The sequence below is a fragment of the Antechinus flavipes genome, chromosome 4 (assembly GCF_016432865.1).
Source record: "Antechinus flavipes isolate AdamAnt ecotype Samford, QLD, Australia chromosome 4, AdamAnt_v2, whole genome shotgun sequence".
NCBI classification, from domain to species: domain Eukaryota; kingdom Metazoa; phylum Chordata; class Mammalia; order Dasyuromorphia; family Dasyuridae; genus Antechinus; species Antechinus flavipes.
In genome coordinates this window covers 134,388,870-134,406,564 of record NC_067401.1, presented here as the reverse complement: position 1 = coordinate 134,406,564, position 17,695 = coordinate 134,388,870, and the positions used below count along the sequence as shown (strand labels likewise).

The 17,695-nt window shown below is 46.9% G+C and overlaps 1 protein-coding gene across 3 annotated transcripts; it reads right to left on the bottom strand.

Annotated features, from left to right (window-relative positions):
- Nucleotides 1–1,910: 1,910 nt before the first annotated feature.
- On the bottom strand, nt 1,911–6,761 carry NEUROD2 (neuronal differentiation 2). 3 transcript variants are annotated; one of them, XM_051994614.1, is made up of 3 exons: nt 6,656–6,761; nt 3,957–5,086; nt 1,911–3,102 (listed from the first exon to the last, which is right to left on the bottom strand). In XM_051994614.1, exons 2-3 carry the CDS (start codon nt 5,078–5,080, stop codon nt 3,045–3,047), a joined length of 1,182 nt encoding a protein of 393 aa, XP_051850574.1. In that variant the 5' UTR covers nt 5,081–5,086; nt 6,656–6,761; the 3' UTR covers nt 1,911–3,044. The 3 variants fall into 3 exon arrangements, with proteins under 3 accessions (XP_051850574.1, XP_051850575.1, XP_051850576.1); XM_051994615.1 differs by lacking the exon at nt 6,656–6,761 and adding an exon at nt 5,555–5,652; XM_051994616.1 differs by having other exon boundaries at nt 1,911–5,086.
- Nucleotides 6,762–17,695: the final 10,934 nt, after the last annotated feature.

The following is a 17,695-nucleotide window of genomic DNA, read 5'->3' as shown; positions in this document are numbered from 1 at the left end:
GAGAGCCATGTCCTGAGATCTGAGAGGACAGAATATGGGAGAGGGGACAAAATGTGGGAAGGCAAGAAAGAGAGTATTCTTTTGCCTTATGGATAATGGTTGGGAGGTGTCTCACTTAGATGCTGGAAAAAGAGATCCCAAGGTTCCTATAGTCCTGATAGGCCACTAAGAAAGCTGATGACAGAGCCTGGACCGGAACCTAGAGAAAGTCCCATGAGAATTTATTGAAATTGTGAAAAAAAAATTGCAATGAAATTCCCTGAAAACTGCGGGAAAATTCTGGGAGAAACGCAGGAGGGGCTGGGAATTGTGAGAGTCTCTCTGTAGTCTGGGACTAAGCAATAGAAAACATCTATGGCCAGCCTGATCTTCAACCTGAAAGTTCAGCACCAAGGCAATGGACAGTTCATTATTGTAACAGTTTTTCCATATTCAAGTGTTGGGAGTTTTTATTTTTCATTTTTCTTTTTCACGTTGGGAGGGGAATAAAGGTAAGGTATATGGGCAATATACAATATAACAATATAATTTGTCTTACCCACCAGTTTTGAGCTCGATTTTCTTCTTTTTTCCCAGCCTTTTTCTCCTTTGATATACCAATGTTCTCTTTGGTGCCTTAGACTAATGACCCTGTCTTAAATAAGACCAATACTTAAAAACTCTACAGCATCCAAATTTCCACTTAAAAGAAAGGATAACTCATTTCTAAAAATCATGCGATTTTAGAGAAAACTAGAGTAGGAAATCTTGAAAAGAAACTAGACTTGCCTTTTCCACAATTGAGGAATATGAATGATGGGAAGATTGTTTGTGTGATTGATGTCATTGTTCACTTTCTTAGTGCTAAGTATTGGGGGTTAGGGGAAAGAGGAGGGAAAGGAAGGAGACTTTTAATTAGAAGTAGGTCCAAGACTACCACAGGTGACAAGCCCCAAAGAAATGTGATTGTTTTCTGTGAGAAACGTTTAAGAATAATGAAGTGATGCAGAGACTTCTCATCTGCTGTGTTCTTTTTTCCCCTATTATTTCAGGGTCCTCCCTGTTCTGAGCAGTATAAGATGGAAGAGAGAATTGCCAGCTCCACATTGTAGAGATATTCAGTGTGTATTTGCTACCGCTGGGGTTCTAAAATTCTCAGTGTTCAAAATCCAGAGGATTTTGTTGGTCTCTTTGCAAAGGCTTATCGAGAATCATTCTCCAGCTCCCAGTGTTTTCAGGCCTCCCCTTGACCTCATCCCTCTCCCCAAAGTGTACAAATTTAAAACTTGATGACCTAAATCCTCAGAGGCTGAAAATGACCGTTCTGAATAAAACTCGAGTTTTTAAAAGAACACTTTTCTCCTTGTTTTTCCTCCCTTAAAATCATTTTTTAAAAGTATTGCTTTAACCCTAACAACAGACTCTTTATTAGGATTCTCCCCCCTTTTCTTTTGTGTCTGACACATGAAGATTTGAGTCTCTCTTGTCATCAGGTACAGATGATCCCCCTTCTGTGACTTGACTTTTTTCCCTTTGAAACCAGCTATAGAAACAGATGTATATTATTGTTTTAAAAGAGAAGGCATGTGCTTATGTGATCATGTGTCTGAGTGTATGACTGTCAACTAAGTGCCTACGTTCTTGCATGTGTTTGTACGTGTCTGTGCAAATGCATTATCTGTGAGTACCTGTTTATCTAAGGGTATTGACTTGCATATCTCTGTGGAGTTCTTTCTCCATACAGAGGATATAATTGCTCAGGACTCAGGAACCCCTAGCAGCCTTCTAGCTGACCCCAAGGTACCACCTCCCTTTTCTGACCTCTTTTAAACCTGCTTAGTCACCCCCAACCCCACCATTCCCCGGTTCCCCAAACTCAATTGCCCCCAATGAAATGACGCCACTGTGAGAAACCGCCGTCCAGCTTTGCATCTCATTTACATAAATATTTATTAATCGTCATTAAACTGAACAGAAACACGCAATGCACTTCGGGTGTCCAACGGGAGTTTCAGCTTCGATAAGATATGAAGGTGAAATTGCGTGTGTTTGAGTGTAAGAGAGAGATTGAGTGTGTCTGCGTGTGTGTTTGCATTTTTGCTTTGTGTCAACATGTGTCTATTCGCCTGTTTGGTTGTGGGCTTGTTCTGCAAGTACCTGTTTCTCCTTAACTTCTCTGTTTTGTGACAATAACAGAGTAGAGATACTTGCCCCCTCCGAGTCTTGGATGCTGAAGAGGCCAGACGAAGACCAGAAGGACCCCTCGGAAAAGTTTCATCTCCAGGAATTATCTGCCCAAGCATCCTCCTGTCCATTCCCAGGCGTCAAGACGGGAAGGGAGACCACAGCAACAAAGCCCCAGGGAACTGATTGACTTGGGAAGTGGAAGGGAGGGAGGTCTGAAGGATGACCCGGGCTAAAGAGATGCCTCTGGCCTGCAATGTTGCCTTTCTTCTTTTGATTTCCCCAGACCCGAGCAAGGCTATAGCTCCCTTCTTTCCCAAGTAGCATTGCATATTTACCGTGTGGCTATGTGTGTGCTCTTTTGTGTCATTGTGTATGCCGCTGTGTCACTTGTGTGTGCGTGTGTGCGTGCGTGCTGTGTCAGTGTGTGTCGTTATCATGCAACCCCCCCCTCCCCAAACCGACCCTCCCCCAACAGTTCGCCATTTCATACAAATTTGGAAACAGGTTTAAAAAACAGTATGACGCACAATGGGGACGGGTGAGGAGGGGAAAAGGGAGGGTGAGGAAAGTGACACTGATGTCCCAAATCTCGGAGTCACTGATTGTAAGAACTGAGGGAAGGGAGAAGGAATGAGAAAGGGTGAGAGGGGACTAGGGAGAGAGGGGAGGCGCCACGTCCCCAACTTCACCAAAGTGCACATATCCGCTTCTGCAGCTCCGGCCCCGGCCCTAGAGCCGAGGAGGGGTAGGGGGATCCCGGGGGGCCAGGGGGCGGGGCCGCTTGGCTCAGTCAGAACCTCCTTGCATAGATATTTGTGTCTTTTTATTTTTTTATTTTATTTTATTTTAAATTTTTTTTTTTTTGCCTTTTATTGCTTCTAAAAGTTCTTACTGTGTTTTCTCTCCGCTCCGGACTCTGCGTTCGGCCTCCGTCGCCTTTTTGCGTTTTTGTGTTTGTTTTTTTGTGTTTTTTAAAAAAGAAAGAAAAAAAACAAAAAAGAAAAAAGTCGGAATCTGGTTACAATGGTCTTGACCTTTTCTTTCCTCTCGGATCCCCATCTCCTCCCCCTCCTCCTCCCCTCTACTCCTCCCAATTCATATTAGGACTCCAAAGTGGAGAGACCGGGTGGGTGAGAGGCATTTCAGGCCCCGGGTACGGTTAACTTATATATTCTCTTTAGGAAAGAGAACCCCCTATCTTCCACCCCTCCCTTTCCCACCGCTACTTCATCCCCCTTTCTGGTATTTAAAAAATAGAACTTAACAAACGAAATGGAATCCGGCCGCTGGGCCGCCCCCTCCCCCGGTCCCCTTCTCCAGGCCTGAGCAGACTGCTCTCTTTTGGGGCAGGGGATGAGAAGAGAAAATTAGGAAATTAGGGAAAGAAGTTGAGTGTGTGTGAGGGTGGGAGCTGGGGAAGAGCTGGGGAAGAAGGCGCTCCTGGAAGAAGCCGGACCCTTTGGGACAGTTCCTAGGAGGGGTTCCCCCTGGGAAAGGAAAACTTCTGGGGCAAAGGAAGAGTGACAAGGGAGGGGAACGAAAAAGGGGGAGACATCAACAGGTAAACCGACTGCACAACTAAGGGGAACGGAGGGAGCCTGGAGGAGGGGGGTGGCCTCTAGTTAACGTGGCCCTGCCGCCCAAATCCCTGCCATGGTGGGGGGTGGCCCACCTTCTCCGGAAAAAAAATAAATCAATTAAAAGGGAAGGAACGAACAAAAAAGAAAAACAAAAAAGGGGTGAGGGAGGAGAGTTCTCAATTATGGAAAAATGCATTGAGTTCCTCATACATTGGGCCTCGGTCGTGGTGAAGGTGCATATCGTAAGACAAAAGATTCTCCGAGTGGACGCTCCCGCGCACGGCCGAGGAGCCGAAGACCAGGCCGTGGCCAGCTGGCCTGGAGCCGGGCAGGGCGGAATAGTGCATAGAGTAGTGGTAGGTTTTCTCGTGGTCCGGGGACGAGTCCTGCTTGAGGGAGAAGTTACCGTTGAGGCAGAGCGGGGGACTCAGCGGCCCCTCGTACTCCGAGCTGTTGTAGTCGGGGGAGGCGCCCCCGCCGCCACCCCCGTACAGCGTCTCATATGCCGCACAGTAGCCGTGAGTCCGCAGGGCATGCGTGGCACCGCCGCCCAGCCCGCCGCCAGCCTGACACTGCGCGCCCGCGAGCCGCGAGCAGGGATACGGGTAGGGGTGCATAGCGAACGGGCCTCCAGAACCGTGGTAACGTCCGGCCCCCTCGCCGCCTTGCTCTGTGAGGAAGTTGCGCGAGTTGAGCTGGAGACAGCCGGCCACCAGGTTGGTGGTGGGCTGCGACAGGCCCTTGCACAATGTCTGCACATAGGACACCAGGTCCGGCCGTTTGCCCGAGCGCAGGATTTCCGAGAGCGCCCAGATGTAGTTTTTGGCCAGGCGCAGCGTCTCGATCTTGGACAGCTTCTGCGTCTTGGAGTAGCACGGCACGACCTTACGCAGGTTGTCCAACGCCGCGTTGAGGTCGTGCATGCGGTTGCGTTCGCGCGCGTTGGCCTTCTGCCGGCGCAGCTTGGAGCGCTCCAGCCGCGCCTTGGTCATCTTCCGCTTCTTGGGCCCCCGCTTCTTGGGCCGCTCGCCTTCTGCCTCGTCTAGCCCTTCCTCCTCCTCTTCCTCCTCCTCCTCCTCGCCCCCCAATTCGCCGTCGTCCTTGGCCTCTCCCAGCGCAGGATCCGGGGGGTCTTCGCCACGAAGAGGGCCCGGTTTGGGGGGGCGGACGGGCCCCGGAGCTCCAGCTCCAGGCCCAGGCGGCGGAGGCGGTGGCTGGGGCGGCGTGTCACCCTTTTCACTCCTGGGCTCGTCGTCGTCGCCGTCGTCTCCCCAGCTGGCAAACTTGGGGACGTCGGGGAGGAGGCCGGGCTCGCTGAACAGGCGGGTCAGCATGGTGGCCTGAAGAGTTGGGGGAGGGGGGAAGACAGATATAGACATAGACATAGAGGTGAGCGTGGGATAGAGGAGCCAGGGCAGCCAACCTCGCAAGTTCCGCGCTCCTGTTAGAGGCGGCTTTTCACACACACACACACACACACACACACACACACACACACACACACACACACATACACACACATACCCCTTTTCCAGACCCCCGCACCCAAACCCATTAAACCTGTCGGGTGACCGCTTCCAAGCCTCCCATCCCCAGTATCCTTACAGACTTCTGCCTCCTGGAATGGGCTGTTGGGCAACCGTCCCTCTCAATCTTTTGCCCTCTCTTATCCTTTACCCCATAGCAACCTCTACCCACTACTGGGGCACTTAGAACAAGAGGTACCCCTTCTTCTAAGGCCTCCTTCCCTGCATCGCGGAAATACTCCTACACCCCTCCCCAAGTCTATTTAGAATGGTCCATTTTACTCTTCGCTGAGGAGTCTCCAGATTCTCTGGTGTTGGAGATCAGGGGCCGCTCCCCTCTCCGCCGCGCCAGCGCACCCCTTTTCCAAGGCCGGGAACCCCCAACTCCAACCTCCTTGTTAGAATCCTAGTTCGAATTTGAAGCCAACCCCCTCCCCCTTCTCTCTGCATATTTTCTCTATGAGTAGGGGTGTGGGGGTGGAGGGGTATTTCAGAGAACGAATTTCTCCGCTTGGGGCACGCCCCGAAATAATTCTCTTTTCTCCCTCCGGGCGGAGACTTTGAGTGTTTCTGGCCGTCCGGCTTCCCGGTCCTGCCTCGTGCCCAAGGCCGATTTCTCTTTGCTTTGCCCCCTCTGTTCCTCGCTGCCAGTCGCTCTACCAACCCTCAACCCCTAATCCAATTTTCAACTTGGCCCCGAGCCGCCCCCAGCCCAGCCCGGCCCCCGCCCTCAGCTACCCCAGTCTCAGAGTCGAATTGGTCCTTGTCTCCGTTTCCTGCTCCAGCTCCTTCCTCCAGGCCATCACCGGCTCTGTCCTCGGACTCCCGGCTTCAGGGCTCGGGGAGTCTCGGACAGAGGAACCGGGGTGCCCGTTAAGAAGCGAGGAAAACAAGCCCTTCTCGTCACCCCAGCGTCCAAAGATGCCCGGGACACCCCTAAACCTCGCCGCTCACCGAATGACTCCCCGAATCTCGTTATATTTGGGATTTGGTGAGAATCCGTTTTTCTTTTTTCTTTTTTTTTTCTTGCTGAGGGACATCTCGGGTTCGGTATGGGAATCATGGGGGAGCGGAAAAGGATGTCTGTCTTGTCTCAGCCCGTTAGCCCCCAGCCCGCTTTTCTTGTCTTTACCCCGATCCCCTTCGAAAACCAAAGCCACCACCTCCGCATCCCAAACCCCAGAGCCGCAGACCCCAGGTGGGAAGGGGGAGGAGGAACAGGGATCCCAGGGTGGCTCCATTCCCCACCCTATATAGAGGGGAACCATCACCCCAGGAAATCTACGGTGCATTTAGGGGCTTCCTTGTCCCTCGATTCCAAAGCCCACAACCAGAGCCCTCCCAGCTGGCGGTTCAAATCTCCCTGCCCCTCGGACAACTTACCTCGAAGCGGAGTCCAGGGGAGAGGGGAGGGGGGAGGGGGGTAAGAGAGAGAGGGGAAGAGAAGGAATCTTCCTGTCTATTTCATTGTTTCCCCATCTTCAAGGAGCGGGGGCAGCGGCTCCTCAAGGCGGCGGGCGCCGGCGTCTTCAGAGCGCCATGCGAAGCGGGGAGCGAGTGTGGCATCTCTACCAGGCGGGGGTACCAGCCTCTATGCCAGGGCCATATGGGCTTGGCACGTCACGGGCAGCAGCTATCACATGAGAGACGGTGATTGGCATGCGTCTGCATTGGGGGAGAGCCGGCTCCCCCGGGACCAGCCGCCATCTGTCACTCTCTACTCCCAAAAAAAAAAAAAAAAAATTAAATAAATAAATAAAGAAAATAAATAAATATCTCTTCGGTCCTCCCCTTCCCTCCCAGCACAGGGAAAATCGGGGCTTTAGATAGGGGTGGGGGAATAGATCCCTTGGGGCATGTCCCCCCCAGATGGGAACAATAGGGTGGGGAAGTTGGAAAGGAAAGGGCTGTGGGGGGGACCGTGGCCCCTTAATCTGCCCTTCCCCCTTCCCTTCCTGGAGTCTTCCTCCTATCCATCCCTTAAGCCCCCAAGGTGGGTCATGGACCAGACTCAGGGCTGGGGAGGCAAAAGGGGCTGTGTTCTTGCTGCCACCTACAAAGAGGGTCCCCCTCAAGCCACAAAGGGACAGCTGAGGCCCCCTTCCCAGGGTAGAAGTCCCTGAGTGGGTGGGGAGGGGGTGTCCCCAGCCCAGGCCCCATAGGTAGGTGTTGGCATTGTGCCAATCCTCATTCTATCTGCCCCTCCTCCACCCACCCTCACACAACACACACACACACACACACACACACACAACATATGTGGCTGAATGAAATTCAACCAAGGAGAAGCAGAGAAAGAAAGATTTGCCTTGGTGTGTCTCTGCATTTCTGTGCTTCTGCTTACATGTGTGTGAGACTATGGAAGAATTAATGTGGCCATGTGTGTTTCTGTGATCGTGGTGTAGCTAGCTTTCCAGTTTGACTGTGTGTGGGGGTGGGGGTTGGGAAGAAGTCCCTTGGCTGGGTCCTTCTACATCCCAGCCATCTGGGGAGGGTATGGGCATGGACTGCTAACACAGCCCTACCCAGACCCCAGACCTTCCAGGGGCAGTCAGCCCCTTCCTGGGAGCCGATCCCCATCCAAGAAGGTGGGGGGCTGAATCAGATCTCTAAGGTAGGGGAGGGGGGCTCCCAAGTGGTACTCAGGTAGACGCCACTAACCCCCACAGAGCTATTCCTGACACCCCAAAGAGCTGCTGAGGAGGGCAGGGCAGGCATCTGACTCTCCTCCCCTCATTGGCCCACATAAATCCTAAAGGAAGCAGAGTCAGGGGCGGTTTGCATGTTCCTGCAAACACATACACACACACACACATACATGCACAGCTGCTCCATATACAATGATCCAGATGCAGTGGCTACACATGCACATATTTTCCAATGTGTGTCAAATGTGTATAAATGTGTGTATACACATGTGGGCATATATATAATTATATGCTCACAATCATATAAACACACTCCTGAATTAATCCTTATCTGTGTATAAAGTTGGACATTTGCACTTCCATAATCTGACAATCACTTTTTCTCATGCTTGTGTATACATAGATATGCACATAAATACACATCTTTCGGTTCTTTTTACTGATCCTGGATCTGGAGGAACAGGGACAACACAAACAGGGAAAAATCACACTCATTGCATCCAACACTCTTGTGCCAGAACTTGCCTCGGGGATAGGCATAAGAGACAAATGACTGCAGGAGGGAGACTAAGTGCTAGAGATGCCCAGCCCCACCCCCATCAGTCCATTTTTCTGCCCTCCTTTCTGAAATTCCAGGAAGCCAGCTCTGCTCAGGTCCAGGTGGAGAGGTATGTGACAGGAAATAGAACTGGCATCCAAGAGCTGCAGAATTTCTCCATCCCAAGGGACAGAGTCCTTAGCTTCTTCAGGACTTAAAGAAGCCTGATACTTCCTCTCTCTTTTTATCTTCACCCCATCCCAGATTTCTCCACTTTGTCAAAAAAAGATGCCCATTACCTGGAGAAAGGTTCTCTCTTTCCCACAACCAGGTATACTCCAGGATGCTAGGAAACTGTGACACACTATGAAACATAGTATCTAGGGCCTTGGGTCACAGTAACTCCCAGTGCTTCACATCCCCACCCCCATCATGGGCAATCATGCATTTGGACACAAACAGACATACACATAGCAGATCTTAGAACAGACACTACTGCCCTAGGAATAAAGGAAAGATGGAAGGAATGAAGGGAGAATGGTTGGATTAGTTCTGTCCCAGTTGACATTCTGTCCCTTCTGTCTTTCCAGGGAAGACACCTCAGGCTCCATCAGATACTAACCTCCTGCTTCCCCTGGGGATTGAAAGGCTACACACCTGCTTCCTTAAGTATGTTCTCTCCAGGTTTTCAGGTGCCCCTGTTCACTAAGTTATTTTTGGTGGGTACCCCCAACCACATGCTCTCTCCTCAGGGAACCCCTGGAAGAAAAAAAAGCTAGTAATGTTTTCTAGAACAAGAATGGTGCCAGAACATCCTAGGATAAGTAGGACCCTTCAGAGATTGTTATATCTCTCTTCCTGCCGCCAAATTTTCCACCTGTTCCAGTCTGAAACTCCCTTCAAGCTCTTTAGAAGGGGAGTTCTGAGGTGATGGAGGGGAAGATAATACATTTCTGCTCCAGTTTCTTTCGGACCCCTGAGGCACAGTTCAGTATGATCAGTATTTCTTGGACTAGGAACATCCTCAGGTGGATGAAGAGACCAGGACTCCAAATTTCAACAACTGCTAGCTGATTTAGTTGCTTTCCCCCACTTCTTGCTCTTCTACCTGCCACTCTCTTGACCCTATAATGACCCCAGGGTAGCCCCCTTCCCCTTTGCTATTAACCTGCCCTGATCCTCCCTTCCCTTTTACCCAATGAGAGAAGAGAATGGGAGTGGCGATCAGGAATCTCTGTTTCTGGCTGTCTCCAGCTCTCTTAGTCTCCATCTCTTCTTCCTTTTGAAAAAAAAAAAAACGGAGCAAGTTTTTTCCTCATTTGACACATTTCAACCTTTTCTTATTTTAAAGGAACTAGCATTAAAAAAAAACGGGGAGGAATTGGAGCCAAGGAAGATTTAGGGTGAGCTTGTCTCCTTGATTGGTTGAAAGACACAGACATACAAGCACACACAGAGAGAAGAACAGAGAGACAGAAATGGAGAAAAAGAGACCGAGAGAGGCAGGACACCCAGAGATACCATCTGTTCCTCCCCCTGGCATTGGAGGGAGGGAGTTGGTTTAAAAAAAAGGAAGGTGAAGGGAGCTTGGAGACTCAGGCTTAGACTAGAGCCCTTTTTAAGCTTCCCACTCCACACAGGACCTGGGTTCAGGGAGCCTTAGTGTTCCTATGGTGACATAGCCCCTATCCCAAGGGAAACAGATCTCTGGGCACCTAAGATGGCCGCCTCGAGGGGGTGACAGCCATTTTGTTTCTACTGGGACTCTGAAAGGGCAAAGGGGTGATGATGAGTAGCCTGGAATAGGAGTGTTGCCGAGGGAGGGAAGGAGGGAAGGGATAACCGCTGGACTCCTCAGTCAGCTGGCAAACTAGGGGAAGCTTGCTTTACCTGGAGGATGAAGCGACTATAAAACAGCCCCTATCCTCCCTCCACACCTCATTTCTAGCCCTCGCGATTCAGTCCCAAATATCTAAGCATTTGACAGTCTTTGTGTACATAGCAGCTAACATGTTAGATTGTGGGGTGGGGGGAAGGAGAGGTCAGCCTTCCGCCACCATCGAGGCAAAGCAGGTTCAGAGTCCTGTTTGTGTCCAGACTAAAGGTCTCTGCCCCTAACACGAGGCATGTGGAAGGAGGGGGAAGGGAGAGGTGGGCAGGCTGGCACTGTCCAGCCTGTGACCATTCTGTAAACTCAGAATGCCCCCAAGCTTCCTGCTGATGCCTTGGCAGAGCATGCCCACTTCTCTAGCCCTCGATGCCCCCTTGTCTTCCAGTAAGGTGTGAGGGACACCCACCCTCAGTGCCTTTTCTGCTCCAGGGTGGGCGCCAGCCGGGCTGTCTTCCTCCCTCCCCCTACCAACCCCCCGCCCGTTGCAGTGTGCTAGGGAGCGGCGGGCACACCAGATGGCGTGGCTGGGAACGCAGCGACGTTGCCGGGAGGTGAGGGCTGGCATGGGAGTGAAGCAGCAACTTGCCTTGTGGTGCCATGGGGTTGGAGGGGGAGGGCACGTGCATCATGGAGCCCTTCTCCCCTCTCTTCCGACCCCCACCAGGGGTCAGTCCCAGAGAGGCCCCCTTTGGGTTATTCCCTCCGATCTCGGTACCACTTGCTCTGGGGCTGGACACTCTCCCAAAGCTGGCTGAGCACTCCCCTAGGATGCCAGGCCCTTGGGCAAAGTGTTCTGGGAAGGAGCCACTGCTGTTCCTTTCCTCCACAGAAAAAGACAAACAAGGCAAGCTCCCTCTTCCCCCCCCCCCACCCCATCAATGAAAGACAAAAAATGGGCAGAACAATCCATCAACAAGGAACTCTCCTGCCCTGGATGTGGGATATGACCTTTGTGCTCCCTGACCTCAAACTCATGGATACAGAGCCAAAACTCTCTAAGAAAGAGAAGCATTTCTCCTCCTGACGCCTTGAGCTCCAACATTTCTCTCTCTTCCTCCCTTCTGAACAGTATGTTTGGACCCACAGAACTATTTCTGAAAGAGCCTTGCTGGGCAACTTGATGTGGAAGATGGGTTCAAATCCCTAATCTGCCCTAGCAGCTATTAGATCTTAGGGGAAGTATTTCTTTTCTCTGAGTTCCATTTCCTTCCCTGTGAAATATTCTAAGGTCCTTCCCAGCGCTGACATCTCATGTGCAATTTTGCTTCTGACGCTGAACGTCACCATCATGGCTCAGTTCCCTTTTCCTTCCAGGAACCCTGTGAACTGTGAACAGGAACTCAATGCTTGTATCCTTCTCAGTCTTCCACCCTTTATCCACTATACTCGTTGGTGAATTTCTCCTGGGGCCTCCATTTTGAAGAAGGACCGAAATAAGTCCTTCCTTCTCCTGATTCTGCTTTTAATTCTCCAGATTTTGCCCTACCCTCTACCTTTCCCATCCCTTCCAAGTCTCCATTTTTTTTTCAGTCCCCTTTTATGTGTTTCTTTTTTCATAATGTAAATTCCTTGAGGACAGGGATTACCTTTTTCTTATTCTTATCCTCAGCACAGTTCCTGGCACAGTGCTTGACTTCTTTTGACTTGTACAACCTCTTTTATAAGGTTTTTTTCTGTTTTATTCCTTTTTTTTCTTTTCAAAATATATGCATAGACAGTTTGCAACATTCACCCTTGCAAAACCTTGTGTTCCAAATTTTTTCTCCCTCTCTTCCCCCCACTCCCTCCTTTAGACAGCAAGTAATTTAATATATGTTAAACATGTGCAATGCTTTTATACATATTTCCACAATTATCATGCTACCCAAGAAAAATCAGATCAAAAAGGGAAAAAAAATTATAAGGTTTTAATGGGGAAAGCATTTTCTAAATCTTAAACTAAAATAATAATTTAAAATAAAAGAAAAAAATTCTGGATTGTTACTCTTCTTATTGCCTGAATTGCCACCCACTGTTTTCAAAGAGGGGATAGCTCAGAGCTGTCCCTCTAGCCTTATGCTCAGATTCTTGTGTGGTTGAGGTGAGGAAATAATGTATTTCCTACAAGAATAGGGACTGGAAGGGAGGAATCAACAATACAGGTGGCCCAACATGAAAATGGAGGAGGCAGCATTAAAATATTTCTTTGAATAAGCCCCCCTAGTTCATAAAGTTGTCACCCCACTCTAACCCTCCAAATCATAAAGCAATTTTCTCCCAATCTTACTGTGTCTTATTTCAACTAAGGGCCTTGATTATCCATAACAGAAGCCAGAATGCTGGGTTATTTGCCCAAAGCAATTGCCTCCCTTACTCTTTTTCCAGTTTTTAATGTACCTTAAACATCCCCAGTGAGGCAGTTCAATTCCAAGGGATATATGTGCATAAAGAAATCCTTTATTTATCTTTTATAAGAAGGTGGGAAGGGATTATAGAATTCAGAATGGGAAGAGACCTAAAGAACATTAAATAATTTTTTAAAAATTGTACATGTTTAGCCTATATCAGAGTGCTTGCTGTCTTGGGGAGGGGGAAGGGAGGAAAAAATTTGGAACATAAGGTTTTACAAAGGTGAACATTGAAAACCATTTTTGCATGTATTTGGAAAAAAATAAAAGACTACTGAAAAATATAGAAAGAAATCTTCCTGAAGGCAGGAATTTCTCCTTTTCTATTTCTTCTATGCCCAGAGTCTAGCATGGTGCCTGATATACAGTTTTAAATTGAAATGAATTGCAATTGGTCTAACACTTTTATTTGATGAAGGAACTGAGCCCAAAGTCATACAGACAATATATAGCAAAATTGTTTTTTAGAACTGATGCAATATAATGAGTTAAATATTGAATTTAGAGTCAAGAGCATTGAGTTTGAAATCCTGTCACTTCGACTTTTAGAGCCTCAGTTTCTCCATCTCTAAAATAGGGACATAATAATTAGCATTTGCAAAACAGATTTCTCATTTGATCCTCAAAACAACCCTGGAAGGTAAGAGCTGTTGTTTATCCTCATCTTACAACAGAGAAAATTGAGACAGACAGAAGTTAAATTTTTTGTCTGAGGCCAGATTTAACTCCAATCTTCCTGACTTTAGGTCCTGTACAATCCACTACTACTTATCTGCCTCAATGCTTAAAGCTCAAGAAAAATGTGAATTATTACGATTCTGATAGCATGTTCTTTTTTCTACACTGCATTGATTTTGGTCAGACATTTAGGTGAGTGAATGGGTAAAGATGTGTGACCTCTAGTAGAAGGGAAGCTCCTTCAGGGCAGAGATTGTTATTATTGTCTTCTATCCCCAGAATCTAGGACAGCATTTAGCTCATTGTAAATGCTTTATAAATGTTTGTTGGTTTGGAGTAAGCTCAGCCACTCTGATCATTCCTTTTAATAGAAAAATATTTCTATCCCTTAGTATTTTCTTATGGTACTTGGGGTATTTAGGAAGTGGATTGAGGGCCAAGGTCTGGAGTCAGGAAAACCTGAATTCAGATTCGGCCTCAGGTACTTATTAGTTGTGTAACCTTGGGCAAGTCCCTTAACCCTGCTTGGGAGAACTGGAGAAGGAAATGATAAATCACTCCGGTATCTCTGCCAAGAAACCTCCAAATGGGGCATGAAGAGTCAGACATGGATAAAAACAACAATTCCTTTGTTTAGGCTTATCTTTTTTTCCTTTTATCACACAGTATTCTGTATCATATTTGCTGACGGCCATCATTCCTCCATCCCTTATCTTTTTTTCTTTTCTTTCTCTCTCTTTTTTTTTTTGCTGAGGCCATTGGGGTTAAGTGACTTGTCCAGGGTCACACAGTTAGGAAGTGTTAAGTGTCTGAGGCTGGATTTGAGCTCAGGTCCTCCTGACTTCAGGACTAGCATTCTATACTGTACCATCTAGTTGCCCCTATCCCTTATCTTATAAAGCATATAGGGGTTTCATTTTGATCTTTAAAAGGCTAGATGTAAGGTCCTTGCCATGTACATGTTTAGCCTATATCAGATTGCTTTGTTTACATTCTTTGTGTTTGTATCTTCACCTAGCAGTGCTGGATACACAGTGGATGATTAATAAATGCTTATTGATAGGTTGATTGATCAGCAAGTGTTTGGTGAATGAATGAATGAGTATCTTTCCCCCCAAAAGTCAGGGAGCCCCAACACTTGAGTTTCTACTATTCCCCTTGCTTGGAATGCCTTCTTTCATTCTTATCTACTTCCTTGAACTCTTAAAACCTTTCAAGGTACCACCTCTTCAATGAAGCCCTTCCTGACTGACTACCTTTGCCTTAAATTCACTCACAAATTCTCTGAATGATTTTCTGTCTAAACCATTTATTTAACACCTACCTCTGCTATCAAAGTTTTCAATCCCCCACATCCCAACAGCTCCTTATCAGAGGCGTCATTCTTAATAAGAGCTCACATTCCTATCTCATCTTAAAGTTTGCTCTCTGGCAAACCCTGTGAAGCAGGGAATGTTCATGAAGCCCCAGTTTTATAAATGAGAAATTTAAGTGATTTTCCCTGAGCAAGAATGTGGAAAAAGGAGAATGTGGGTCCAGGTATCCTATTTCACAATTTCATGGTAAAACCATTGAACAATACTTCCTCTGTAGAAATACTATGAATGGAGAGACATAAGAATGAGTTCATAGAATTTAGCACTAGAAGTGATTTTAGATATCATCCAATAAAATCATAAATTTAGAATTGGAATTTTTGTTTTGTAATCATTTTTCAATCCTATCTGACTCTTTATCTCACTTGGTGTTTTCTTTCTTTTTGTTTAAACCATTATTTTTTTATTTTTAATAGTATTTTATTTTTTCAAACACATACAAAAGTTTTCAGCATTTACCTTTGCAAAACCTTTTTTCAAATTTTTCCCTGTCCTCCCTCTTCTTGCCTCCCTAAGACAGCAAGCAATATCTTTAATTTTTCTCTTTCCTCTCCTTCCCTCTTCCCTAAGCAATAGGTTAAACATATGCAATTCTTTAAACATATGTCATGCTGAACAAAAAAATTAAATCAAAAGGGAAAAAATATAAGAAAGGAAAAAACCCTCATTTTGTATTTTCTCCAAAGATACTGGAGTGATCTGCCCTTCCCTCTCCAAATCATTTTACAGATGAGGAAGCTGAGGCAAACATTAAATGACTTGCCCAAGGTCATCACCATTTACCTTCAAAGTCAAAGTCATCTAGACCAGGGGCAGCTAATTGGCACAGTGGATAAAACACTAATCCTGAAATCAGGAGGACCCAAGTTCAAATCTGGCCTCAGACACTTAACACTTCCTAGCTGTGTGACCCTGGACAAGTCACTTAACCCCCATGGCCTGAGCAAAAAAAAAAAAAACAAAAAAACATCTAGACCAATGGTGTCAAATTCAAATAGAATTAGAAGACTGCTAAAGGTACATAAGGATCTCTGAAGGCCACATAATTACTTAGAAAACCACATGTTAACATTATCCATATGCTATTGTATTTTTATTTTTCATTAAGTATCTTGTTAAATAATTTACAGTTACATTTAGATTAAATTAGACAATATCTCCAATCCAATTCAAGCCCTTAATTTGGCAGATGGGAAAAATGAGGCTCAACAAAGTTGTATTTTGCAAATGGTCAGATAGAATTTGAACTCAGGATACCTGACTCTAATCTAATTGTCTTTTAATTGCACTCTGTTGGGCCTTAACCCAAATCTCTTATTTCAAAGATGATGAAACTGAAACCCAAAGTAGTAAAGTCGTCACACACAAGTTCACATGGCACATTCATGAAAGATGGGGAACTTGATTTGATAAGGGTCTCCGGGATCAAAGTAAGTGCTTCCTCCAATCCAGCACAGATACCTCCCCAACCTTGCTGGGTGTGAGTTGAAGAAAACCTTTGTTTCCAGAGGACTTCTGCACTTTGCTGAATAAGGATGAGTTTTCTTTCTCCTAAGGAGTCTGGAAGCTTTTACACTTGCCTCTCACAGTGTCTAGTAACTGTACTTCCTGGTCCCTGATGGGAGCTCGTAATGACTCAGATTAAGAGGGTAGCTGATAATGCATAGGGATATAGGTAGCACAAAAAGCCCTGGGAGAATTGTGCTCTAATTGTGACATTGCCCCGGTGCCCTTGATTGAGTCACCTCACCCTGAGGCAGGAGGCATTTTGGCACTGCACCTACTATAGTCTAAGAAATGAAAGCCTAAAATCTTTGTTTAAATGTAAACGATCATTTTTAGGTCAATATCATAAACTGGGAGCTACAGCTTGTTACTTACAGATGTGGGAAAATGAGGGGAAAAGGAAGAAAGTTTATTTCTATTTCAAAGATTTTGTGGTTTCAGGATTTCAACAGCCCATAGTTGTGGGCCTAACTTATTATGTCATCTGGGGATGATGCAAAGATGAAAGGAAGGTAACAAGGCAGAGATGAAAGAAGCAGGAAAGCACTGGGAATAGGAGGAAGAAATATGAAGAGAGACAGGGTCCATCTTTTAGGTTAGGGTATACAGGGTAGAAAATTATAGTAGATTCAAGGAACTTTTACTCTGGATCACTTAGCATTTTCTTTTTTCCTCTCACTTTACATTACATTCAGTAAAATGTTCTCTCTTTTTTTGGTAACTAATTTTATATTTATTTAGTACCTAACTACCGTGTTTCCCCGATAATAAGACCTATCCCGAAAATAAGCCCTCCCCTTACTGTGTAAGATTCCTCTAAAATAAGCCCTCCCCCGAAAATAAGCCCTATTGAGATTGCTACTGTAGTGAAGGTGATCCCCCGTGCTACACGCTACATTACGGTACCCTCTGTATGCACCGTCTCCCCCTCCCCTGCCGAGTGAAACGCATGCCGCGCTCCGAGCTGCATCCAATCAGAGCTGCAGCAGTGAGTGAGTCATCCTGTTCGTTCCCAGTGATTTGGTTGCTGGCGCCATTGAGAGCAGTGCCACGGAGGAGAGCTGAGGCAGGACAACATAAAAATCTGGTATGTAAGCGGGAGTGAGGGGGCATGATAGAGGATAAAAGGGGCATGATGGAGGATAAAAGAAGAACTCAGGGGGCATGATGGAGGATAAAAGGGGCATGATGGAGGATAAAAGAAGAACTCAGGGGGCATGATGGAGGATAAAAGGGGCATGATGGAGGATAAAAGAAGAACTCAGCCAGCACTCACCATGCTAAAGAAATGAAGAACTTCCTTGCAGAGGGAAGAATTGATCAAGTAATGATTCCTGCAGGAATGACTGCCTTTTTTCAGACCCTTGATATTGCAATAAACAAGCCATTCAAGGACCAT

Bases quoted from the DNA above. Each gene is read 5' to 3' on its own strand.
- NEUROD2 (XM_051994614.1), bottom strand. From the start codon at position 5,080: ATGCTGACCCGCCTGTTCAGCGAGCCCGGCCTCCTCCCCGACGTCCCC. The intron at 3,103-3,956 runs GTATGAGGAACT...AAACGCAAAAAG, and splicing joins CACCACGACCGAGGCCCAAT to GCGACGGAGGCCGAACGCAG.